The following is a 27708-nucleotide window of genomic DNA, read 5'->3' as shown; positions in this document are numbered from 1 at the left end:
AAAAGCAGCATGTCTTAATTGTATAAACTATTAATAGCCTCCACATTTTGTTCATACTGCCCCTTTAATTCCACACTTCTAGCTTGGTTTCACTTTTGGTTTAGTTTCTTTTTCCATTCAGTTGACATGCCCAAACTTGTTGGATAGTCAGCATCCTACAGAAACCTCTGGAAGAGCATGGCATTGTGAATGTTACACATATACAGCCTTTATTCTACTGAGTTAAACAACTCAGCTTTATCTCATGATGGAAGAACCTTTGGATGGTAAAATATTTTCCTCAAAAAGCAGTTTATTGAAAAAAATCCGATTTAAATCAAAAAAATCCGATTTAAATAAAAAAAATCCGATTTTTTTGATTTTTTTAAAAAAACATTGATTTTTATCCACCCTGCCCCCTGGCCGCCCGCCCGCCACCCACCCTCCTTGAAGACGATACTCACCCTGCTACAGCGATGCCTGGTCTCGGCGTCTGCAGCGCTCCTGAATGAGCGGTCACGTGGTACCGCTCATTAAGGTCATGAATATGCGCATATTCATGACCTTAATGAGCGGTATCACCTGACAGCTCACGCAGGAAGAAGGTGCTGCGCCGGGAGTCGGGACAAAGCCAGAGGGATGTCGGTGCGGCCGCGCGGTGTGGGACAGGGGACGGGGGGATAAAGGAGGACGGTAAGCCGCGCCATGCAAGATGGGAGCGGGGGGGGTGGAGAGATGAGCCATGCATACAGGGGGGGGATGTTAGCCATGCATACAGGGGGGGTTATATGAGCCATGCACACAGGAGATGGAATATGAGCCATGTATACAGGGGGGGAATATGAGCAATGCATTCGGGGGGGGGGGGGAATATGAGCCATGCAGTCAGGGGGGGAATATGAACCATGCATACAGGAGGGGGAATATGATCCATGCATACAGGAGGGAATATGAGCCATGCATTCGGGGGGGGAATATGAGCCATGCATTCGGGGGGGGGGGGGGAATATGAGCCATGCATTCAGGGGGGGAATATGAGCCATGCATACAGGAGGGGGAATATGAGCCATGCATTCGGGGGGGGGAATATGAGCCATGCATTCGGGGGGGGAATATGAGCCATGCATACAGGGGGGGGGATATGAGTCATGCATACAGGGGGGGGATATGAGCCATGCATACAGGGGGGGGGAATATGAGCCATGCATTCAGGGGGGGGGAATATGAGCCATACATACAGGGGGGAATGTGAGCCATGCATTCAGAGGGGAATATGAGCCATGCATACAGGGGGGAATATGAGCCATGCACACAGGGGGGAATATGAGTAATGCATTCAGGGGGGGGGGGAATATGAGCCATGCATACAGGGGGGGAAATATGAGCCATGCATTCAGGGGGGAAATATGAGCCATACATACGGGGGGGGAATGTGAGCCATGTATACAGGAGGGGAAATATGAGCCATGCATACGGGGGGGAATGTGAGCCACGCATACAGGGGGAATATGAGCCACGCATACAGGGGGGGGAATATGAGCCATGCATACAGGGGGGGGGGAATATGAGCCATGCATACAGGGGGGGGGAATATGAGCCATGCATACAGGGGGGGAAATATGAGCCATGCATTCAGGGGGGGGAATGTGAGCCATGCATACAGGAGGGGAAATATGAGCCATGCATACGGGGGGGAATGTGAGCCACGCATACAGGGGAGAATATGAGCCACGCATACAGGGGGGGGGGAATATGAGCCAATGAGCCATGCATACAGGGGGGGGGGGAATATGAGCCATGCATACAGGAGGGGGAATATGAGCCATGCATACAGGAGGGGGAATGTGAGCCATGCATACAGGAGGGTGTTGTGATCCTAATGGCAAAGGATCTCAGGGTCTTCAGCAAAGTCTGCAAACATAAAAACTAGCTCATAGGGAGGTGGTAACTGAGCTGACCACATACCTGATCCTAGCCCACAACTAATAGCAGCCGGGGAACGTACCTACGTTGGTTCTAGACGTCTCGCGCCAGCTGGAGATCTAACTAACCCTTTCAGAGGAAATACAGACCTCACTTGCCTCAAGAGAAAGGTACCCCAAAGTAGATACAGGCCCCCAACAAATAATGACGGTGAGGTAAAAGGAAAGGACAAACGTAAGTATGAACTAGATTCAGCAAAGAGAGGCCCACTAAATAATAGCAGAAATATAGAAAGCGGACTTATGTGGTCAGCGAAAAACCCTACAAAAATATCCACGCAGAGTATCCAATAACCCCCGCACCGACTAGACGGTGTGGGGGGAGAATATCTGCCCCCTTAGAGCTTCCAGCAAAATCAGGAATCACATTATGAACGAGCTGGACAAAAAACAGAAATATACAAATAAACAAAAAACAAGAAAGCAGGACTTAGCTTATGTTGCAAAAATCAGGACCAGTAGACAGGAGCAACCAGACAAGGACTGATTACATTGATGCCAGGCAATGGACTAAGAATCCAGGAAGTTTAAATAGGAACACCCAGGGACTAACGAATCAGGTGACTACCAACCTGGGGAAAGAACATCCAAAAGCCATACCGCTAGTGACCACAAGAGGGAGCCAAAAAGTATAGTTCATAACAGTACCCCCCCTTTAAGGAGGGGTCACCGAACCCTCACTACGACCACCAGGGCGATCAGGATGGGCAGCGTGAAAGGCACGAACCAAATCGGCCGCATGAACATCAGATGCGACCACCCAGGAATTATCCTCCTGACCATAGCCCTTCCATTTGACCAGATACTGAAGCCTCCGTCTAGAGAGACGAGAATCTAAGATCTTCTCCACCACATACTCCAACTCGCCCTCCACCAAGACCGGAGCAGGAGGGTCAACATCAGGAACCACAGGCACAATGTACCGCCGCAACAAAGACCTATGGAACACATTGTGAATGGCAAACGACACAGGAAGATCCAAACAAAAAGACACCGGATTAAGGACCTCCAAAATTCTATAAGGACCAATAAAGCGAGGCTTAAACTTAGGAGAGGAAACCTTCAGAGGGACATACCGAGAAGACAACCAAACCAAATCCCCAACACGAAGTCGGGGACCCACACCGCGGCGGCGGTTGGCAAAACGCTGAGCCTTCTCCTGTGACAACTTCAAGTTGTCCACCACATGATTCCAAGTCCGCTGCAACCTATCAACCACGGAATCCACCCCAGGACAGTCAGAAGGCTCAACATGACCCGAGGAGAAACGAGGATGAAAACAAGAGTTGCAGAAAAATGGCGAAACCAAAGTAGCGGAACTAGCCCGATTATTAAGGGCAAACTCAGCCAATGGCAAGAAGGTCACCCAATCATCCTGATCCGCAGAAACAAAACATCTCAAATAAGCCTCCAGCGTCTGATTAGTTCGCTCCGTTTGGCCATTAGTCTGAGGATGAAAGGCAGACGAGAACGACAGATCAATGCCCATCTTAGCACAAAAAGATCGCCAGAATCTGGACACAAACTGGGATCCTCTGTCAGACACGATATTCTCAGGAATGCCGTGCAAACGAACCACATTCTGAAAAAACAAAGGAACCAGATCGGAAGAGGAAGGCAACTTAGGCAAGGGCACCAAATGGACCATCTTGGAAAAACGATCACACACCACCCAGATGACAGACATTCCCTGAGACACCGGAAGATCTGAAATGAAATCCATGGAAATGTGTGTCCAAGGCCTCTTTGGGACGGGCAAGGGCAAAAGCAACCCGCTGGCACGAGAACAGCAAGGCTTAGCCCGAGCACAAGTCCCACAGGACTGCACAAAAGAACGCACATCCCGCGACAAGGAAGGCCACCAAAAGGACCTAGCCACCAAATCTCTGGTACCAAAAATCCCAGGATGCCCTGCCAACACCGAGGAATGAACCTCGGAAATAACTCTGCTGGTCCATTTATCAGGAACAAACAGTCTGTCAGGTGGACAAGAGTCAGGTCTACCAGCCTGAAATCTCTGCAACACACGTCGCAACATCAGGAGAAATGGCCGACAAAATCACTCCCTCTTTAAGAATACCAGCCGGCTCTGAGACTCCAGGAGAGTCAGGCACAAAGCTCCTAGAGAGAGCATCAGCCTTCACATTTTTCGAACCAGGCAGGTATGAGACCACAAAGTCAAAACGGGAGAAAAACAATGACCAACGAGCCTGTCTAGGATTCAGGCGTTTAGCAGACTCGAGATACATCAGATTTTTGTGATCAGTCAAGACCACCACACGATGCTTAGCTCCCTCGAGCCAATGACGCCACTCCTCAAATGCCCACTTCATGGCCAACAACTCCCGATTACCAACATCATAGTTCCGCTCAGCAGGCGAAAACTTCCTGGCAAGGAAAGCACATGGTTTCATCACAGAGGAACCAGAGCCTCTCTGCGACAAAACAGCCTCTGCACCGATCTCAGAAGCATCCACTTCAACCTGAAAGGGAAGTGAGACATCAGGCTGGCACAAAACAGGCGCCGAAGTAAACCGGCGCTTCAGCTCCCGGAAGGCCTCAATGGCCGCAGGAGCCCAATTAGAGACATCAGAACCTTTCTTGGTCATATCCGTCAGAGGTTTAACAACGCTAGAAAAGTTAGCAATAAAGCGACGGTAGAAATTAGCAAAACCCAAGAACTTCTGAAGACTCTTAACCGACGTGGGCTGAGTCCAATCATGAATAGCTCGGACCTTGACTGGGTCCATCTCCACAGCAGAAGGGGAGAAGATAAAACCCAAAAAGGGAACCTTCTGCACACCAAAGAGACACTTTGAGCCCTTAATAAACAAAGCATTCTCACGCAAAACCTGAAACACCATCCTGACCTGCCTTACATGGGAGTCCCAATCATCAGAAAAAAACAGAATATCATCCAGATAAACAATCATAAATTTATCCAGATACTTCCGGAAGATGTCATGCATAAAGGACTGAAACACTGAAGGAGCATTAGAGAGCCCAAAAGGCATCACCAAGTACTCAAAATGACCTTCGGGCGTATTAAATGCAGTTTTCCATTCATCTCCCTGCCTAATGCGCACAAGGTTGTATGCACCACGAAGATCTATCTTGGTGAACCAACAGGCACCCTTAATCCGAGCAAACAAGTCCGACAATAGTGGCAAAGGGTATTGAAATTTGACCGTGATTTTATTCAGAAGCCGATAGTCTATACAAGGTCTCAAAGATCCGTCTTTCTTGGCCACAAAAAAGAATCCCGCACCAAGCGGGGAAGAGGATGGACGAATATGTCCTTTCTCCAAAGACTCCTTTATATAAGAACGCATCGCGGCATGCTCAGGTACCGACAGATTAAATAATCGTCCCTTAGGAAACTTACTACCAGGAATCAAATCTATAGCGCAGTCACAGTCCCTATGAGGAGGAAGAGCACTGGACCTGGACTCACTGAATACATCCTGATAGTCAAACAAATACTCAGGAACTTCTGAAGGAGTGGAGGAAGCAATAGACACCGACGGGGAATCGCAATGAATTCCCTGACAACCCCAACTTGACACAGACATAGCTCTCCAATCCAGAACTGGATTATGAGCCTGTAACCATGGCAGACCCAAAACGACCAAATCATGCATCTTATGCAGAACAAGAAAACGAATCACCTCCCGATGTTCAGGAGTCATACACATGGTCACTTGTGTCCAATACTGCGGTTTATTCTCCGCCAATGGCGTAGCATCAATTCCTCTAAGAGGAATAGGATTTTCCAGAGGCTCCAGGACAAAACCACAGCGCTTGGCAAACGACAAGTCCATAAGACTAAGGGCAGCGCCTGAATCCACAAACGCCATAACAGGGTAGGAAGACAATGAGCAAATTAAAGTCACAGACAAAATAAATTTAGGCTGCAAGTTACCAATGGCGACAGGACTAACAAACTTTGTTAGGCGTTTAGCGCATGCTGATATAACATGTGTAGAATCACCACAGTAAAAACACAACCCATTCTGACGTCTATGATTTTGCCGTTCAGATCTAGTCTGAATTCTATCACATTGCATTAAATCAGGTGCCTGTTCAGACAACACCGCCAAAGGATTAGCGGATTTGCGCTCCCGCAAACGCCGATCAATCTGAATGGCCAGCGTCATAGAATCATTCAGACTTGTAGGAATGGGAAAACCCACCATCACATTCTTAATGGTTTCAGAAAGGCCATTTCTGAAATTTGCGGCCAGAGCACACTCATTCCACTGAGTAAGCACGGACCATTTCCGAAATTTTTGGCAATACACTTCGGCTTCATCCTGGCCCTGAGAAATAGCCAGCAAAGCCATCTCTGCCTGAATTTCAAGATTGGGCTCCTCATAAAGCAATCCGAGCGCCAGAAAAAACGCATCAATATTCGCCAATGCCGGATCTCCCGGTGCCAATGAGAAAGCCCAATCCTGAGGGTCGCCCCGCACAAAGGAGATAACAATCTTAACTTGCTGAGCTGAGTCTCCAGACGAACGAGGTCTCAAAGATAGAAACAATTTACAATTATTCCTAAAATTCCTAAATTTAAATCGATCTCCAGAGAACAGCTCAGGAATAGGTATCTTAGGCTCTGACATAGGACTGCTAGTAACAAAATCCTGAATGCTCTGCACCCGAGCAGCAAGCTGATCCACACTAGTAATCAGAGTTTGCACATTCATGTCTGCAGCAGAGTTTCAAGCCATTCAGAGATAAAAGGGAAGGAAGAAAGAAAAAAAAAAAAACTCAGAACTTCTTTTCTTTTAATCCCACTTCTGCAATGCATTAACTATTCACCGGCCTGGCATACTGTTGTGATCCTAATGGCAAAGGATCTCAGGGTCTTCAGCAAAGTGTGCAAACATAAAAACTAGCTCATAGTACGGTGGTAACTGAGCTGACCACATACCTGATCCTAGCCCACAACTAATAGCAGCCGGGGAACGTACCTACGTTGGTTCTAGACGTCTCGCGCCAGCCGGAGATCTAACTAACCCTTTCAGAGGAAATACAGACCTCACTTACCTCAAGAGAAAGGTACCCCAAAGTAGATACAGGCCCCCAACAAATAATGACGGTGAGGTAAGAGGAAAGGACAAACGTAAGTATGAACTAGATTCAGCAAAGAGAGGCCCACTAAATAATAGCAGAAATATAGAAAGCGGACTTATGTGGTCAGCGAAAAACCCTACAAAAATATCCACGCAGAGTATCCAAGAACCCCCGCACCGACTAGACGGTGTGGGGGGAGAATATCTGCCCCCTTAGAGCTTCCAGCAAAATCAGGAATCACATTATGAACGAGCTGGACAAAAAACAGAAATATACAAATAAACAAAAAACAAGAAAGCAGGACTTAGCTTATGTTGCAAAAATCAGGACCAGTAGACAGGAGCAACCAGACAAGGACTGATTACATTGATGCCAGGCAATGGACTAAGAATCCAGGAAGTTTAAATAGGAACACCCAGGGACTAACGAATCAGGTGACTACCAACCTGGGGAAAGAACATCCAAAAGCCATACCGCTAGTGACCACAAGAGGGAGCCAAAAAGTATAGTTCATAACAGGAGGGAATATGAGCCATGCATACAGGGGGGAATATGAGCCATGCATTCAGGGGGGGGGGATATGAGCCATGCATACAGGGGGGGAATATGAGCCATGCATTCAGGGGGGAAATATGAGCCATGCATACAGGGGGGGAAAATGAGCCATGCATACAGGGGGGGAATATGAGCCACGCATACGGGGGGGAATATGCACCATGCATACAGGAGGGGGAATATGAGCCATGCATACAGGGGGGAAATATGAGCCATGCATACAGGGGGGGAATATGAGCCATGCATACAGGGGGGGGGAATATGAGCCACGCATACGGGGGGGAATATGCGCCATGCATACAGGGGGGGGGGGAATATGAGCCATGCATACAGGAGGGGGAATATGAGCCATGCATACAGGAGGGAATATGAGCCATGCATTCAGAGGGGAATATGAGCCATGCATACAGGGGGGAATATGAGCCATGCATTCAGGGGGGGGAATATGCGCCATGCATACAGGAGGGGGAATATGAGCCATGCATACAGGGTGGAAATATGAGCCATGCATACGGGGGGGGAATATGAGCCATGCATACGGGGGGGGGAATATGAGCCACGCATACGGGGGGGAATATGCGCCATGCATACAGGGGGGGAATATGAGCCATGCATACAGGGGGGGGAATATGAGCCATGCATACAGGAGGGAATATGAGCCATGCATTCAGAGGGGAATATGAGCCATGCATACAGGGGGGGGGAATATGAGCCATGCATTCAGGGGGGGGGAATATGAGCCATGCATACAGGGGGGGGGAATATGAGCCATGCATACAGGGGGGGGGGGAATATGAGCCACGCATACGGGGGGGAATATGAGCCATGCATACAGGAGGGGGAATATGAGCCATGCATACAGGGGGGGAATATGAGCCATGCATACAGGAGGGGGGATATGAGCCATGCTTACAGGGGGGAGGGGGAATATGAGCCATGCATTGAGGGGGGGAAATATGAGCCATGCATACGGGGGGGGAATATGAGCCATGCATACAGGGGGGAATATGAGCCATGCATTCAGGGGGGGGGAATATGAGCCATGCATACAGGGGGGGGAATATGAGCCATGCATTCAGGGGGGGGAATATGAACCATGCATACAGGGGGGGGAATATGAGCCATGCATACAGGGGGGGGAATATGAGCCACGCATACGGGGGGGAATATGCGCCATGCATACAGGAGGGGGAATATGAGCCATGCATACAGGGGGGGAATATGAGCCATGCATACAGGAGGGGGGATATGAGCTATGCTTACAGGGGGGAGGGGGAATATGAGCCATGCATTCAGGGGGGGAAATATGAGCCATGCATACGGGGGGGGGGAATATGAGCCACGCATACAGGGGGGAATATGAGCCACGCATACAGGGGGGGGATATGAGATATGCATACAGGAGGGGGAATATGAGCCATGCATACAGGAGGGAATATGAGCCATGCATACAGGGGGGAATATGAGCCATGCATTCAGGGGGGGAATATGAGCCATGCATACAGGGGGGAATATGAGCCATGCATTCAGGGGGGGGAATATGAGCCATGCATACAGGGGGGAATATGAGCCATGCATACAGGGGGGGGAATATGAGCCATGCATACAGGGGGGGGGGGGAATATGAGCCATGCATTCAGGGGGGAAATATGAGCCATGCATACAGGGGGGGAATATGAGCTATGCATACAGGGGGGGGAATATGAGCCCATACGGGGGGGGAATATGCGCCATGCATACAGGAGGGGAAATATGAGCCATGCATACAGGGGAGGAATATGAGCCATGCATACAGGAGGGGGAATATGAGCCATGCATACAGGAGGGGGAATATGAGCCACGCATACAGGAGGGGGAATATGAGCCATGCATACAGGAGGGAATATGAGCCATGCATACAGGAGGGGGAATATGAGCCATGCATACAGGGGGGGGAATATGAGCCATGCATACAGGGGGGGAATATGAGCCATGCATACGGGGGGGGAATATGAGCCACGCATACGGGGGGGAATATGCGCCATGCATACAGGGGGAATATGAGCCATGCATACAGGGGGGGAATATGAGCCATGCATTCAGGGGGGGGGGAATATGAGCCATGCATACAGGGGGGGGGGATATGAGCCATGCATACAGGGGGGGGGAATATGAGCCACGCATACGGGGGGGAATATGTGCCATGCATACAGGAGGGGGAATATGAGCCATGCATACAGGAGGGGGGATATGAGCCATGCTTACAGGGGGGAGGGGGAATATGAGCCATGCATTCAGGGGGGGAAATATGAGCCATGCATTCAGAGGGGAATATGAGCCATGCATACAGGGGGGAATATGAGCCATGCATTCAGGGGGGGGAATATGAGCCATGCATACAGGGGGGGAATATGAGCCATGCATTCAGGGGAGGGGAATATGAGCCATGCATACAGGAAGGGGAATATGAGCCATGCATACAGGGGGGGGGATATGAGCCACGCATACGGGGGGGAATATGCGCCATGCATACAGGAGGGGGAATATGAGCCATGCATACAGGGGGGGAATATGAGCCATGCATACGGGGGGGGGGGGAATATGAGCCACGCATACAGGGGGGAATATGAGCCACGCATACAGGGGGGGGAATATGAGCCATGCATAAAGGGGGGGGGATATGAGATATGCATACAGGAGGGGGAATATGAGCCATGCATACAGGGGGGAATATGAGCCATGCATTCAAGGGGGGGAATATGAGCCATGCATACAGGGGGGAATATGAGCCATGCATTCAGGGGGGGGAATATGAGCCATGCATACAGGGGGGAATATGAGCCATGCATACAGGGGGGGGAATATGAGCCATGCATACAGGGGGGGGAATATGAGCCATGCATTCAGGGGGGAAATATGAGCCATGCATACAGGGGGGGAATATGAGCCATGCATACAGGGGGGGGAATATGAGCCCATACGGGGGGGAATATGCGCCATGCATACAGGAGGGGAAATATGAGCCATGCATACAGGGGGGGAATATGAGCCATGCATACAGGAGGGGGAATATGAGCCATGCATACAGGGGGGGGAATATGAGCCACGCATACAGGAGGGGGAATATGAGCCATGCATACAGGAGGGAATATGAGCCATGCATACAGGAGGGGGAATATGAGCCATGCATACAGGGGGGAATATGAGCCATGCATACAGTGGGGGAATATGAGCCATGCACACAGTGGGGGGGGGGAATATGAGCCATGCATACAGGAGGGAATATGAGCCATGCATACAGTGGGGGGGGAATATGAGCCATGCATACAGGAGGGGGAATATGAGCCATGCATACAGGGGGGGGGGAATATGGGCCATGCATACAGGAGGGGGAATATGAGCCATGCATACAGGGGGCGAATATGAACCATGCATACAGGGGGGAATATGAGGCATGCATACAGGAGGGGGAATATGAGCCATGCATTCAGGGGGGGAATATGAGCCATGCATACAGGAGGGGGGATATGAGCCATGCATACAGGAGGGGGGGTCATTATACAGTATTGAGCAGTGGTGTCAAACTGCATTCCTCGAGGGCTGCAAACAGGTCATGTTTTCAGGATTTCCTTGTATTGCACAGGTGATAATTTAATCACCTGCACAGAATGATTCAAGCACCTTGTGCAATGCTAAGGAAATCCTGAAAACATGACCTGTTTGCAGCCCTCGAGGAATGCAGTTTGACACCTCTGGTATTGAGCATCATGTGGGATCATTATACAGTATGGAGAACTCTGTGTGGCCATTATACAGTATGGAGCATCATGTGTGGCCGTTATACAGTATGGAGCATCATGTGCGGCCAATGGCCATTATACAGTATGGAGCATCATGTGTTGCCATTATACAGTATGGAGCATCATGTGTGGCCATTATACAGTACGGAGCATCATGTGTGGCCATTATACAGTATGGAGCACTGTGTGGCCATTTTTTTTTTTGTTTATAATTATTGTATATAAAACAGTGTGATCAGCAGTGCTAAATGGCTGTGGTTGGGACGTGGATAAGGGTGTGACTAGTTGTGAAATGGGTGTGGTCAGAGGCGTGGCTGTTGTGAATTTGGATTCTGGGCTCCCCCGGTGGCTACTGGTGGAATTGAACTGGTGTCTTCATCTTCTCTGTTCACCTGTTCCCATCAAGATGTGGGAGTCGCTATATAACCTTGCTGCTCTGTTAGTTGCTTGCCGGTCAACAATGTTATCAGAAGCCTCTCTGTGCTTGTTCCTGCTCCTAGACAACTACTAGATAAGTTGGACTCTTGTCCATGTTTGTTTTTGCATTTTTGTTCCAGTTCACAGCTGTAGTTTCGTTACTGTGTCTGGAAAGCTCTTGTGAACAGGAATTGCCACTCTGGTGTTATGAGTTAATGCCAGAGTTTTAAAGTAATTTCTGGATGGTGTTTTGATAGGGTTTTCAGCTGACCATGAAAGTGTCCTTTCTGTCTTCTGCTATGTAGTAAGTGGACCTCAAATTTGCTAAACCTATTTTCATACTACGTTTGTTATTTCATCTTAATTCACCGCCAATACATGTGGGGGGCCTCTGTCTCCTTTCGGGGTATTTCTCTAGAGGTGAGCTAGGACTAATATTTTCCTCTGCTAGCATTATTTAGTCCTCCGGCTGGTGCTGGGCATCTAGAATCAACGTAGGCATGCTACCCGGCCACTGCTAGTTGTGCGTTAGGTTTAGTTCATGGTCAGCTCAGTTCCCATCTTCCAAGAGCTAGTTCCTATATATGCTGATGCTATGTTCTCTTGCCATTGAGAACATGACAGTTTGACCGGCCCACTAAAGGGTTAAAATCCTTGGCTGAGAAAGGAGAGAAATAAGAAGTCTGCTGAGATTTTTTTTTTTTTTTCTCCTTCTAATCTTTGAATGGCTCTGTGTCCACCTGTTTGTAATGGATCTTCAGAGTGTAACTGCAGGTTTGAATAATCTCGCCATGAAGGTACAAAATTTGCAAGACTTTGTTTGTCATGCACCTGTATCTGAGCCGAGAATTCCTTTGCCGGAATTTTTCTCGGGGAATAGATCTGGGTTTCAGAATTTTCGAAATAATTGCAAATTATTTTTGTCCCTGAAATTTCGCTCTGCCGGAGACCCTGCACAGCAGGTCAGGATTGTGATTTCCTTGCTCCGGGGCGACCCTCAAGACTGGGCTTTTTCATTGACACCAGGGGATCCTGCGTTGCTCAATGTGGATGCGTTTTTTCTGGCCTTGGGGTTGCTTTATGACGAACCTCATTTGGAGCTTCAGGCAGAAAAAACTTTGATGTCCCTATCTCAGGGGCAAGATGAAGCGGAAATTTACTGCCAAAGATTCCGTAAATGGTCTGTGCTTACTCAGTGGAATGAGTGCGCCCTGGCGGCGACTTTCAGAGAGGGTCTCTCTGATGCCATTAAGGATGTTATGGTGGGGTTCCCTGTGCCTGCGGGTCTGAATGAGTCCATGACAATGGCTATTCAGATCGATAGGCGTTTGCGGGAGCGCAAACCAGTGCACCATCTGGCGGTGTCCACTGAGAAGTCGCCAGAGAGTATGCAGTGTGATAGAATTCTGTCCCGAAGCGAGCGGCAGAATTTTAGACGGAAAAATGGGTTGTGTTTCTATTGTGGTGATTCTACTCATGTTATATCAGCATGCTCTAAGCGCACTAAAAAGCTTGATAAATCTGTTTCCATTTGCACCTTACCGTCTAAGTTTATTCTATCTGTGACCCTGATTTGCTCTTTGTCATCTATTGCCGCGGACGCCTATGTCGACTCTGGCGCCGCTTTGAGTCTTATGGATTGGTCCTTTGCCAAACGCTGTGGGTATGATTTAGAGCCTTTGGAGACTCCTATTCCTCTGAAGGGGATTGACTCCACCCCATTGGCTAATAATAAACCACAATACTGGACACAAGTAACTATGCGTATTAATCCGGATCACCAGGAGATTATTCGCTTTCTGGTGCTGTATAATCTACATGATGATTTGGTGCTAGGATTGCCTTGGCTGCAATCTCACAACCCAGTCCTCGACTGGAGAGCTATGTCTGTGTTGAGCTGGGGATGTAAGGGGGCTCATGGGGATGTACCTGTGGTTTCCATTTCATCATCTATTCCCTCTGAAATTCCTGAGTTCCTGTCTGACTATCGTGACGTCTTTGAAGAATCCAAGCTTGGTTCGTTACCTCCGCACCGAGAGTGCGATTGTGCCATAGATTTAATCCCGGGTAGTAAATACCCAAAGGGTCGTTTGTTTAATCTGTCTGTGCCTGAACATGCTGCTATGCGAGAATATATAAAGGAGTCCTTGGAAAAGGGACATATTCGTCCATCGTCATCTCCCTTAGGAGCCGGTTTTTTCTTTGTGTCAAAAAAAGACGGCTCTTTGAGACCATGTATCGATTATCGGCTTTTGAACAAAATCACTGTTAAATATCAATACCCATTGCCGTTGCTGACTGATTTGTTTGCTCGCATAAAGGGGGCCAAGTGGTTCTCTAAGATTGACCTTCGTGGGGCGTATAATTTGGTGCGAATCAGGCAGGGGGATGAGTGGAAAACCGCATTTAATACGCCCGAGGGCCACTTTGAGTATTTAGTGATGCCTTTTGGTCTTTCAAATGCTCCGTCAGTTTTCCAGTCCTTTATGCATGATATTTTTCGCGATTATTTGGATAAATTTATGATTGTGTATCTGGATGATATTCTGATTTTTTCGGATGACTGGGACTCTCATGTCCAGCAAGTCAGGAGGGTTTTCCAGGTTTTGCGGTCTAATTCTTTGTGTGTGAAGGGTTCTAAGTGTGTTTTTGGGGTACAGAGGATTTCCTTTTTGGGATATATTTTTTCTCCCTCTTCCATTGAAATGGATCCTGTCAAGGTTCAAGCTATTTGTGATTGGACGCAGCCCTCTTCTCTTAAGAGTCTTCAGAAATTTTTGGGCTTTGCTAACTTTTATCGTCGATTTATTGCTGGTTTTTCGGATATTGCTAAGCCATTGACCGATTTGACTAAGAAGGGTGCTGATGTTGCTGATTGGTCCCCTGACGCTGTGGAGGCCTTTCGGGAGCTTAAGCGCCGTTTTTCCTCTGCCCCTGTGTTGCGTCAGCCTGAGGTTGCTCTACCTTTTCAGGTTGAGGTCGACGCTTCTGAGATCGGAGCTGGGGCAGTGTTGTCGCAGAAAAGTTCTGACTGCTCCGTGATGAGGCCTTGTGCCTTCTTTTCCCGTAAATTTTCGCCCGCTGAGCGGAATTATGATGTTGGGAATCGGGAGCTTTTGGCCATGAAGTGGGCTTTTGAGGAGTGGCGCCATTGGCTTGAGGGGGCCAGACATCAGGTGGTGGTATTGACTGACCACAAAAATTTGATTTATCTTGAGACCGCCAGGCGCCTGAATCCTAGACAGGCGCGCTGGTCATTATTTTTCTCTCGGTTTAATTTTGTGGTGTCATACCTACCGGGTTCTAAGAATGTTAAGGCGGATGCCCTTTCTAGGAGTTTTGAGCCTGACTCGCCTGGTAACTCTGAGCCCACAGGTATCCTTAAGGATGGAGTGGTATTGTCAGCCGTTTCTCCAGACCTGCGGCGGGCCTTGCAGGAGTTTCAGGCGGATAGACCGGATCGTTGCCCACCTGATAAACTGTTTGTTCCTGATGATTGGACCAGTAGAGTCATCTCTGAGGTTCATTCTTCTGCGTTGGCAGGTCATCCTGGCATTTTTGGTACCAGGGATTTGGTGGCAAGGTCCTTCTGGTGGCCTTCCCTGTCACGAGATGTGCGAGGCTTTGTGCAGTCTTGTGACGTTTGTGCTCAGGCCAAGCCTTGTTGTTCTCGGGCTAGTGGATTATTGTTGCCCTTGCCTATTCCTAAGAGGCCTTGGACGCACATCTCGATGGATTTTATTTCAGATCTGCCTGTTTCTCAGAAGATGTCTGTCATCTGGGTGGTGTGTGACCGTTTCTCTAAGATGGTCCATTTGGTTCCTCTGCCCAAGTTGCCTTCTTCTTCCGAGTTGGTTCCTCTGTTTTTTCAAAATGTTGTTCGTTTGCATGGTATTCCTGAGAATATCATTTCTGACAGAGGGACCCAATTCGTGTCTAGATTTTGGCGGGCATTCTGTGCTAGGATGGGCATAGATTTATCTTTTTCGTCCGCTTTCCATCCTCAGACGAATGGCCAGACCGAGCGGACTAATCAGACCCTGGAGACATATCTGAGGTGTTTTGTGTCTGCTGACCAGGATGATTGGGTTGCTTTTTTGCCATTGGCAGAGTTCGCTCTCAATAATCGGGCCAGCTCTGCCACTTTGGTGTCCCCGTTTTTCTGTAATTCGGGGTTTCATCCTCGATTTTCCTCTGGTCAGGTGGAATCTTCGGATTGTCCTGGAGTGGATGCTGTGGTGGAGAGATTGCATCAGATCTGGGGGCAGGTGGTGGACAATTTGAGGTTGTCCCAGGAGAAGACTCAGCTTTTTGCCAACCGCCACCGTCGTGTTGGTCCTCGGCTTTGTGTTGGGGATTTGGTGTGGTTGTCTTCTCGTTTTGTCCCTATGAGGGTCTCTTCTCCTAAGTTTAAGCCTCGGTTCATCGGCCCGTATAAGATATTGGAGATTCTTAACCCTGTTTCCTTCCGTTTGGACCTCCCTGCATCCTTTTCTATTCATAACGTTTTTCATCGGTCATTATTGCGCAGGTATGAGGTACCGGTTGTGCCTTCCGTTGAGCCTCCTGCTCCGGTGTTGGTTGAGGGTGAGTTGGAGTACGTTGTGGAGAAAATCTTAGACTCTCGTGTTTCCAGACGGAGACTCCAGTATCTGGTCAAGTGGAAGGGATACGGCCAGGAGGATAATTCTTGGGTGAATGCATCTGATGTTCATGCCTCTGATTTGGTTCGTGCCTTTCATAGGGCCCATCCTGATCGCCCTGGTGGTTCTGGTGAGGGTTCGGTGCCCCCTCCTTGAGGGGGGGGTACTGTTGTGAATTTGGATTCTGGGCTCCCCCGGTGGCTACTGGTGGAATTGAACTGGTGTCTTCATCTTCTCTGTTCACCTGTTCCCATCAAGATGTGGGAGTCGCTATATAACCTTGCTGCTCTGTTAGTTGCTTGCCGGTCAACAATGTTATCAGAAGCCTCTCTGTGCTTGTTCCTGCTCCTAGACAACTACTAGATAAGTTGGACTCTTGTCCATGTTTGTTTTTGCATTTTTGTTCCAGTTCACAGCTGTAGTTTCGTTACTGTGTCTGGAAAGCTCTTGTGAACAGGAATTGCCACTCTGGTGTTATGAGTTAATGCCAGAGTTTTAAAGTAATTTCTGGATGGTGTTTTGATAGGGTTTTCAGCTGACCATGAAAGTGTCCTTTCTGTCTTCTGCTATGTAGTAAGTGGACCTCAAATTTGCTAAACCTATTTTCATACTACGTTTGTTATTTCATCTTAATTCACCGCCAATACATGTGGGGGGCCTCTGTCTCCTTTCGGGGTATTTCTCTAGAGGTGAGCTAGGACTAATATTTTCCTCTGCTAGCATTATTTAGTCCTCCGGCTGGTGCTGGGCATCTAGAATCAACGTAGGCATGCTACCCGGCCACTGCTAGTTGTGCGTTAGGTTTAGTTCATGGTCAGCTCAGTTCCCATCTTCCAAGAGCTAGTTCCTATATATGCTGATGCTATGTTCTCTTGCCATTGAGAACATGACAGTACTGTCATGTTCTCAATGGCAAGAGAACATAGCATCAGCATATATAGGAACTAGCTCTTGGAAGATGGGAACTGAGCTGACCATGAACTAAACCTAACGCACAACTAGCAGTGGCCGGGTAGCATGCCTACGTTGATTCTAGATGCCCAGCACCAGCCGGAGGACTAAATAATGCTAGCAGAGGAAAATATTAGTCCTAGCTCACCTCTAGAGAAATACCCCGAAAGGAGACAGAGGCCCCCCACATGTATTGGCGGTGAATTAAGATGAAATAACAAACGTAGTATGAAAATAGGTTTAGCAAATTTGAGGTCCACTTACTACATAGCAGAAGACAGAAAGGACACTTTCATGGTCAGCTGAAAACCCTATCAAAACACCATCCAGAAATTACTTTAAAACTCTGGCATTAACTCATAACACCAGAGTGGCAATTCCTGTTCACAAGAGCTTTCCAGACACAGTAACGAAACTACAGCTGTGAACTGGAACAAAAATGCAAAAACAAACATGGACAAGAGTCCAACTTATCTAGTAGTTGTCTAGGAGCAGGAACAAGCACAGAGAGGCTTCTGATAACATTGTTGACCGGCAAGCAACTAACAGAGCAGCAAGGTTATATAGCGACTCCCACATCTTGATGGGAACAGGTGAACAGAGAAGATGAAGACACCAGTTCAATTCCACCAGTAGCCACCGGGGGAGCCCAGAATCCAAATTCACAACACGTGGCCTTCCCTTCTTCAAAAGTTGTGAGGTATGGTACCGCATTTGCCAGATCATGGCAAGTGCCCCAAATCCCATAGGGAATGAATGAGGCTGAACGCAGTGTTGCTGTAAGTGATCCGTTACACGGCACATGCAGAAAAACTGCCGGATCTGCTGCAAAAGGCGACTTTCACATCAGCGATTCTTGCCAAAGTCACTGCCGATAGTGTCATACTCCCGAAAGGGGCAGCACTAAAAGTGCCTAGGGCAGCAGAAACTCTAAATACGGCCCTGCACACACCCCATCACACTGCAACCCTTCAAACCTTACACTCATTCACCCAGCCCCTGATTCCTCAGTCCCTCTAACAGAAACTCTATGGAATGCTTGCTCTGTCTGCAACAAATTTTCATACATCCATGATCTTTTAATTACTAACAATCTTCCCTTCCTCAGCATCACCAAAACACTCCCTATGACACAGCCTCTCAAGCTGCAATTTCTTATTGTGGATTACATCCTTCTCACACACCCCGCCCAAGCAACAAGCATGGTGGAGGAGTTGTTTTTTTACTGTCAGATCTACTGTCCTTCATCCAAATTCCACTGACAGCCTCCGTTACTCTTTCTTCTTTTGAGGAGCTTCATGTCCGCATCTACTCCCCTTCTAACAGACTGTCATTTTCCACTCCCAAGGGCCAGCCACCACCTTTTTTGACCACTTCCCCATTTGGCTACTTCATGTCCTTTCCGATGACATCCACACTGTCATCATGGGCGACTTCATCATGGCCAATTCACGCTTCCCACTCAGCAGTCTCCAAGTTTCTAACACTCACTTCCTCCTCCTTCAGCCTCGCTCAATGGTCCTCTGCAGCCAATCACAAAGATGGTAACAGACTGCACCTCATCGTCAACTGCCTCTGTTCTCCATCTAACTTCTCTAAGGGTATGTTTCCACGTTAAGGGTATGTGCACACGATGCAGATTTAGTGCAGATTTAGTGCAGAACTGCAGCAGATTTTTCTGCTGCAGAAACGCTGCAGAACTGCACTGTGATTTACAGAACAATGTAAATCAATGTGAAAAAAAAAGCTGTGCACATGGTGCAGAAAAATCTGCACAGAAACGCTGCAGATTTCAAAGAAGTGCATGTCACTTCTTTTGTGCAGTTCTGCAGCGTTTCTGCACCCCTCCATTATAGAAATCCACAGTGGTAAAATCTGCACAAAAACTGCACAAAAAAACGCATAAAAAACGCACAAAAAACGCACCTGCGGATTCTGCCAGGAGATGCAGATTTAGTGCAGAAAATTCTGCACCACATTTCCTATGTGTGCACATAGCCTAAGGATTCGTTTAGGATTTGCTGCGGATGCACAGGTAATTGCATGAACTGATGCTGCAAGCATGTATACAGCAGTAAGTGCTACGTGAGCCGGGGTGCCACTCCAAAGAAAATAGCCACAATGGATACAAAAATTGAAAGGAATGGATGGCGCTTACCGGTTAAAAAAAACTTCTTTATTCCAATACTTTAAAACATCGGCGTCGGGAGGATGGGAGCAGGAGTGGAATGGACAACAGCCGTTTCGCGCTACAGTGGCACTTCTACTGGTCACACAGGTGTTGTGAATTAGACTTTTTGGCTCCCTCTTGTGGTTACTAGTGATATGACTCTGGGATTGTCTTTCCTCAGTTTGGCACCCACCTGGGTCGTTAGTCCAGGGGTGTTGCTATATAAACTTCCTGGATCCTTAGTCCAGTGCCTGGCATCGTTGTAATCAGATCCTTTCTGTTTGCTCCTGTCTGCTGGTCCTTGTTCGTGCAAAATTAAGCTAAGTCCTGCTTCTTTGTTTTTTGGTTATTTGCTTTGCTCTTATTTTTGTCCAGCTTGTACTAAATATGATTCCTGACTTTGCTGGAAGCTCTAGGGGGCTGGTGTTCTCCCCCCGGGCCGTTAGACGGTTCGGGGGTTCTTGAATATCCAGCGTGGATATTTTGATAGGGTTTTTGCTGACCATATAAGTCATCTTACTATATTCTGCTATTAGCTAGTGGGCCTCTCTTTGCTAAATACCTAGCTCATTCTTACGTTTGTCTTTTCCTCTTACCTCACCGTTATTATTTGTTGGGGGCTTGTATCCAACTTTTGGGGTCTTTTCTCTGGAGGCAAGAAAGGTCTTTCTTTTCCCTTCTAGGGTTAGTTAGTTCTCCGGCTGGCGCGAGACGTCTAGAACCAACGTAGGCACGTTCCCCGGCTGCTGCTATTTGTGGTGCTAGGATTAGATATATGGTCAGCTCAGTTACCACTGCCCTATGAGCTGGTTTTTTGTGTTTGCAGACTTAGTAATTATTTCTGAGACCCTCTGCCATTGGGGTCATAACAGTATGCCAGGCCCACATTGAATGTTTAATGCATTGCAGAAGTGGGATAATAAGAAAGGAAATTCTGAGTTTTTGGGGGTTTTTTTTTCCTCTCTTCCTCCCCTTTACCTCTGAGTGGCTTGTGCTTGCTGCAGACATGAATGTCCAGACCTTGATTACAAGTGTAGACCAGCTTGCTGCTCGTGTGCAGGGCATACAAGATTTTGTTACCAGTAGTCCAATGTCTGAACCTAAAATACCTATTCCTGAACTGTTTTCTGGAGACCGATTTAAGTTTAGGAATTTCAGGAATAATTGTAAATTGTTTCTATCTCTGAGACCCCGTTCATCTGGAGATTCAGCTCAGCAAGTTAAAATTGTTATCTCTTTTTTACGGGGCGACCCTCAGGATTGGGCTTTCTCGCTAGCGCCAGGAGATCCGGCATTGGCAAATATTGATGCGTTTTTTCTGGCGCTCGGATTGCTTTACGAGGAACCCAATCTTGAAGTTCAGGCAGAAAAAGCCTTGCTGGCTATTTCTCAGGGCCAGGATGAAGCTGAAGTGTATTGCCAAAAATTTCGGAAATGGTCCGTGCTTACTCAGTGGAATGAGTGTGCTCTGGCCGCAAATTTCAGAAATGGCCTTTCTGAAGCCATTAAGAATGTGATGGTGGGTTTCCCCATTCCTACAAGTCTGAATGATTCCATGGCGCTGGCTATTCAAATTGACCGGCGTTTGCGGGAGCGCAAAACCGCTAATCCTCTGGTGGTGTTGTCTGAACAAACACCTGATTTAATGCAATGTGATAGAATTCAGACTAGAAATGAGTGGAAAAATCATAGACGTCAGAATGGGTTGTGTTTTTACTGTGGTGATTCTACACATGTTATATCAGCATGCTCTAAACGCCTAACAAGGGTTGTTAGTCCTGTCGCCATTGGTAATTTGCAACCTAAATTTATTTTGTCTGTGACTTTAATTTGCTCATTGTCTTCTTACCCTGTTATGGCGTTTGTGGATTCAGGTGCTGCCCTGAGTCTTATGGATCTGTCATTTGCCAAGCGCTGTGGTTTTGTTCTTGAACCATTGGTAAATCCTATTCCTCTTAGAGGTATTGATGCTACGCCATTGGCGGAAAATAAACCGCAGTTTTGGACGCAGGTAACCATGTGCATGACTCCTGAACATCGGGAGGTGATTCGTTTTCTTGTTCTGCATAAAATGCATGATTTGGTCGTTTTGGGTCTGCCATGGTTACAGACCCACAATCCAGTCTTGGATTGGAAGGCAATGTCTGTGTCAAGTTGGGGCTGTCAGGGAATTCATGCTGATTCCCCGCCGGTGTCTATTGCTTCCTCTACTCCTTCGGAAGTTCCTGAGTATTTGTCTGATTATCAGGATGTATTCAGCGAGTCCAGGTCCAGTGCTCTGCCTCCTCATAGGGACTGTGACTGCGCCATAGATTTGATTACAGGTAGTAAATTTCCTAAGGGAAGACTATTTAATCTGTCTGTACCTGAGCATGCCGCAATGCGTTCGTATATCAAGGAGTCTCTGGAGAAGGGGCATATCCGTCCATCCTCTTCCCCTCTTGGTGCGGGATTCTTTTTTTGTGGCCAAGAAGGACGGATCTTTGAGACCTTGTATTGACTACCGGCTTCTGAATAAAATCACTGTTAAATTTCAGTATCCTTTGCCTCTGTTGTCGGACTTGTTTGCCCGGATTAAAGGTGCCAAGTGGTTCACCAAGATAGATCTTCGTGGTGCGTACAACCTTGTGCGCATTAAGCAAGGAGATGAATGGAAGACAGCATTTAATACGCCCGAAGGTCATTTTGAGTACTTGGTGATGCCTTTTGGGCTCTCTAATGCTCCCTCAGTGTTTCAGTCCTTTATGCATGATATTTTCCGGAAGTATCTGGATAAATTTATGATTGTTTATCTGGATGATATTCTGGTTTTCTCTGAAGATTGGGACTCACATGTGGAGCAGGTCAGGATGGTGTTTCAGGTTTTGCGTGAGAATGCTTTGTTTGTTAAGGGCTCAAAGTGTCTCTTTGGAGTACAGAAGGTTCCCTTTTTGGGGTTTATTTTTTCCCCTTCTGCTGTGGAGATGGACCCAGTCAAGGTCCGAGCTATTCATGATTGGACTCAACCCACGTCAGTTAAGAGTCTTCAGAAGTTCTTGGGTTTTGCTAACTTCTACCGTCGTTTTATCGCTAATTTTTCTAGCGTTGTTAAACCTTTGACGGATATGACCAAGAAAGGTTCTGATGTTGCTAACTGGGCTCCTGCAGCCGTGGAGGCGTTCCAAGAGTTGAAGCGCCGGTTTACTTCGGCGCCTGTTTTGTGCCAGCCTGATGTCTCACTTCCCTTTCAGGTCGAAGTGGATGCTTCTGAGATTGGGGCAGGGGCCGTTTTGTCGCAGAGAGGCCCTGGTTGCTCGGTAATGAGACCATGTGCTTTCTTCTCTAGGAAGTTTTCGCCTGCTGAGCGGAATTATGATGTTGGCAATCGGGAGTTGCTGGCCATGAAGTGGGCATTTGAGGAGTGGCGTCATTGGCTCGAGGGTGCTAAGCATCGTGTGGTGGTCTTGACTGATCACAAAAATTTGATGTATCTCGAGTCTGCTAAACGCCTGAATCCTAGACAGGCCCGCTGGTCATTGTTTTTCTCCCGTTTTGACTTTGTGGTCTCGTATTTACCAGGTTCAAAGAATGTGAAGGCTGATGCTCTTTCAAGGAGCTTTGTGCCTGACTCTCCTGGAGTCGCAGAACCAGTTGGTATTCTTAAAGAGGGAGTTATCTTGTCGGCCATTTCTCCTGATTTGTGACGTGTGTTGCAGAGATTTCAGGCTGGTAGACCTGACTCTTGTCCACCTGACAGACTGTTTGTTCCTGATAAGTGGACCAGCAGAGTCATTTCCGAGGTTCATTCCTCGGTGTTGGCAGGGCATCCGGGAATTTTTGGCACCAGAGATCTGGTGGCTAGGTCCTTTTGGTGGCCTTCCTTGTCACGGGATGTGCGGTCATTTGTGCAGTCCTGTGGGACTTGTGCTTGAGCTAAGCCTTGCTGTTCTCGTGCCAGCGGGTTGCTCTTGCCCTTGCCTGTCCCGAAGAGGCCTTGGACACACATTTCCATGGATTTCATTTCAGATCTCCCGGTGTCTCAGGGCATGTCTGTCATCTGGGTGGTATGTGATCGCTTTTCTAAAATGGTCCATTTGGTGCCTTTGCCTAAGCTGCCTTCCTCTTCCGATCTGGTTCCTGTGTTCTTTCAGAATGTGGTTCGTTTACACGGCATTCCTGAGAATATTGTGTCTGACAGAGGATCCCAGTTTGTTTCCAGGTTCTGGCGATCCTTTTGTGCTAGGATGGGCATTGATTTGTCGTTTTCGTCTGCCTTTCATCCTCAGACTAATGGACAAACGGAGCGAACTAATCAGACTCTGGAGGCTTATTTGAGGTGTTTTGTTTCGGCAGATCAGGATGATTGGGTGACCTTCTTGCCGTTGGCTGAATTTGCCCTTAATAATCGGGCTAGTTCCGCTACTTTGGTTTCGCCATTTTTCTGCAACTCTGGTTTCCATCCTCGTTTTTCCTCGGGACATGTGGAGCCTTCTGACTGCCCTGGGGTAGATTCTGTGGTGGATAGGTTGCAGCAGATCTGGAATCATGTGGTGGACAACTTAAAGTTGTCACAGGAGAAGGCTCAGCGTTTTGCCAACCGCCGCCGCGGTGTGGGTCCCCGACTTCGTGTTGGGGATTTGGTATGGCTGTCTTCTCGATTTGTTCCTATGAAGGTCTCCTCTCCTAAATTTAAGCCTCGCTTCATCGGTCCTTACAAGATATTGGAAATCCTTAATCCTGTGTCCTTTCGCTTGGATCTTCCGGTGTCGTTTGCCATTCACAACGTGTTCCATAGGTCTTTGTTGCGGCGGTACGTTGTAGAAGGGGAGAGCCCGTGCCAGGTGGGCCCTCTGGGGTTCCTCGCCGGCACTGACTCACTGGCTGATATAAGAGCAGATGCCCAGATTTTGTGTGATTTAACTGCCCCGGAGGTTGTTCACCCCATAGATGATGAGTCTTTCAAACCATTTACAGGGGGTGTGCCATCAACGTTTATGCCCCAAGTTTCCCCTGGGAATGTTATCGATTTATTTGAGACCCAGGTATTAAAGGATGTGGAATCTATTATATATCCGATTGTCCCGCCTAACCTCACAACTTTAGAGAAACGTGCCCTTTTTGAAATCAGAGAATTGGTCTGATGTAGTTGTGAGGAATGCAGATAAGGGCGGCAATGTAGTTTTATTACCAAAAGAGCAGTATTCGGCGGAGGTCACGAGACAGTTGTCTGATACGTGTACCTATTTAAGATTGACACAAGATCCAACTAGGTTCAAGAATGAATTACGAACCTTTTTACGGAAAAATGTAGAATTGGGTGTTTTGTCCAGAAAAAAGGCAGAGAAGCTTCTGCCAGAGTTCCCACACCGCCCTCACTGGTATTATATTCCAAAAGTTCCTCACTACCCCCTAGGACGCCCCATTGTGTCAGGGATTGGATCCCTTACAGAGCCATTATCACAGTACATGGATTGGTTGTTGCGCCCTTCGCTGCATGACATTCCCTCCTATATTAAGGATACTGATGAGTTTTTAGGGGTCCCTAGGGGTATTACTTGGCAGGCAGGCTTTTCCTTGGTCTCTATTGACGTGGAAAGCCTGTACACAAGGATCCCCCAGGATTTGGGTGTAGCAGCTTTGAGGAAAACTTTGGGGTCATTAAAAAGAAGTGATGGTTTTGTCAACTTTGTGTGTGAGGGCATGGATTTCATATTAAAACACAATGCATTCAAATTTCTGGATTCCTGGTTCTTGCAATGCACTGGGACCGAGATGGGAACTCCGGTAGCGTGCACTTTTGCGAACCTTTTTCTGGCTTTGTTGGAGGAGGATTATGTGTACAATATCGGAAATCATTTTTGAGGCACATCAGACTTTATGTTCGCTATGTGGACGACATTTTCATGATATGGGACGGACCTCGTGAATCATTTTATAATTTTGTCCAGTATCTCAAAGAGTCTAATCAAATGAATATGTCATTCACATCGAGATATGGAGGCCTTGATTTGGATTTTTTAGACGTACAAATTAACGTTGTAGATGGTGCGATCTGTACCAGAGTGTTTCGAAAACCGTCTGCTACGAACTCTGTCCTACATTTTGATAGTTTCCATCCGCCTCATGTAAAACGCTCCCTCCCTTATAGCCAATTATTAAGATTTAAGAGGATTAATAATACTCAGGAGAGCTGCACTCAGCATGCAGAAGAGTTGTGTGATAGGTTCCGCTGTAGGGGTTACCCCAATGAACTTCTGAATGAGGCTAACAATAGGGTTAATCAGGCAAGAGACAATAATCGTGGTTCAGCCCACAAATGCGATAAAAGATTTGTGTTTTGTTTTAAATTTGGCCCTATGGATGGTATCATAAGTCTGCTATTTGCAGGAATTGGCACATTCTAGAACGTGATAAAGATATTGCAGAGGTGGCAGCAAGGGGTCCCATTATTTCTAATAGACGCAGTACCACTCTGGGTGACATAATAGTGAAAAAACGGATGGTCAAGCAGCAAGGTAATTGGTTAAGTAAAAGTGCTCCTCATGGTAATTTTAAGTGTGGACATTGTCCTTTTTGTAATTACCATGATGTAAGTCAAACACTTTGCATTGGAGGTGTGTCTCATACTGTCAAAGATTTCATCATTTGCAAAACGACCTATGTGGTTTATGTGGTTTTATGTTGCTGTAAATCCTTCTATATTGGTAAGACCATTCGCCCCCTCTATGTGAGGTTCAGAGAGCATTACGACTCGATCGGTTCAGGCAAGGGGGTTCCAAGTTTGATCAAACATGTTAGGGAATTCCATGGAGGAAACCCAGAGGTGCTTTCTTTTGCTGGGTGTCTCTTCCAGTGCAAGGAGGAGATCTGCACAAGCTTCTACTAAGAAGAGAAGCCAAATGGATTATGCGCACTCGAGCGCAAGAATCCGCTGGTTTGAATGAGAGATTGGATATGTCCATTTTCCTGTAATAAGCCGGTTTTATTGTGTTTTTGTATTGTTTTCCAAATGTATTTTAATTGTTATGTATAGCTGCTGCACATGTGTTCAAGCATCGGGGGTGGGGATTAGCTGCCTCCCTCTGTTAAGAGGTGATGTCAGGCTCACGTACCTGTGTGACCAGTAGAAGCGCCACTGCAGCGCGAAACGGCTGTCGTCCATTCCACTCCTGCTCCCATCGCCGATGTTTTAAAGTATTGGAATAAAGACGTTTGTTTAACCGGTGAGTGCCATCCGTTCCTTTCAATTTTTGTATCCATTGTGGCTATTTTCTTTGGAGTGGCACCCCGGCTCACGGAGCACTTACTGCTGTATACATGCTTGCAGCATCAGTTCATGCAATTACCTGTGCACTGAGTGGGCTTCCCCGCTGTGCGGATTAACACTTTGTTGGAGATAATCTTCATCAACACATTAAGAAGAAAATGATATTAATATAATTATAGTAGAAATTATAACTATCTTTTTACATTTTTGACATTTCCATTCCCTGTAATCTCCACCCCAGAGAGAAAGCGTCATCTGTCCCCAAACCAGAGCGCCCTCCCCTGTATACAGGAGCACAGCCAGCGTCCTATTACTGTACATATACACATGGCAGAGCTGGGGGCACTATCTCCGGGAATGGAGGGGTTACTGCCCCCCGCCCCCGCCCAGTAATGGGGAATCTCCAGCACCTACCTCCACCTGCAGAGCCGCACACCACATATATGGCTGTTCTGTGCGCACAGGACCTGGGATGAGGTCACAGGAGGGGAGGAGTCAGGGGTCACATGATCAGGGGCCTCAGTGTATGCAGGACCCTGCTGTGCTGGTTGTCATGGTGCTGGATGAGGTGAAGTTTCTGTGTGGGGTCAGGAGGGGTTTACAGGGTGGATGTAGCAGAGCTGTGTGTGTACGAGGTGTACGGAGCGGAGCCGTGTGTGTACGAGGTGTACGGAGCGGAGCCGTGTGTGTACGAGGTGTTTTATGACAGCTCTAATAACATAGTAACATAGCAAGGCCGAAAAAAGACATTTGTCCATCCAGTTTAGCCTATATTCCGTCAGAATAAATCCCCAGATCTACGTCCTTCTGAAGAACCTAATAACTGTAAGATACAATATTGTTCTGCTCCAGGAAGACATCCAGGCCTCTCTTGAACCCCTCAACTGAGTGTGCCATCACCACCTCCTCA

The 27708-nt window shown here is 47.5% G+C and overlaps 1 protein-coding gene across 1 annotated transcript in view; it reads right to left on the bottom strand.

The window, feature by feature from the left end:
• Positions 1–27266, bottom strand: part of LOC143767469 (uncharacterized) — a 55983-nt gene extending 28717 nt beyond the window's left edge. Inside the window, exon 1 of the mRNA XM_077255837.1 lies at positions 27213–27266. Coding sequence (XP_077111952.1) covers positions 27213–27239 — 27 coding nt within the window. The 5' untranslated portion in view covers positions 27240–27266. The remainder of the gene's footprint in view (positions 1–27212) is intronic.
• Positions 27267–27708: the final 442 nt, after the last annotated feature.

This window comes from Ranitomeya variabilis, chromosome 4, assembly GCF_051348905.1.
Source record: "Ranitomeya variabilis isolate aRanVar5 chromosome 4, aRanVar5.hap1, whole genome shotgun sequence".
Taxonomy (NCBI): Eukaryota; Metazoa; Chordata; class Amphibia; order Anura; family Dendrobatidae; genus Ranitomeya; species Ranitomeya variabilis.
Note: the sequence above shows the minus strand (reverse complement) of the source record. Positions and strands in the feature narration are given on the sequence as shown.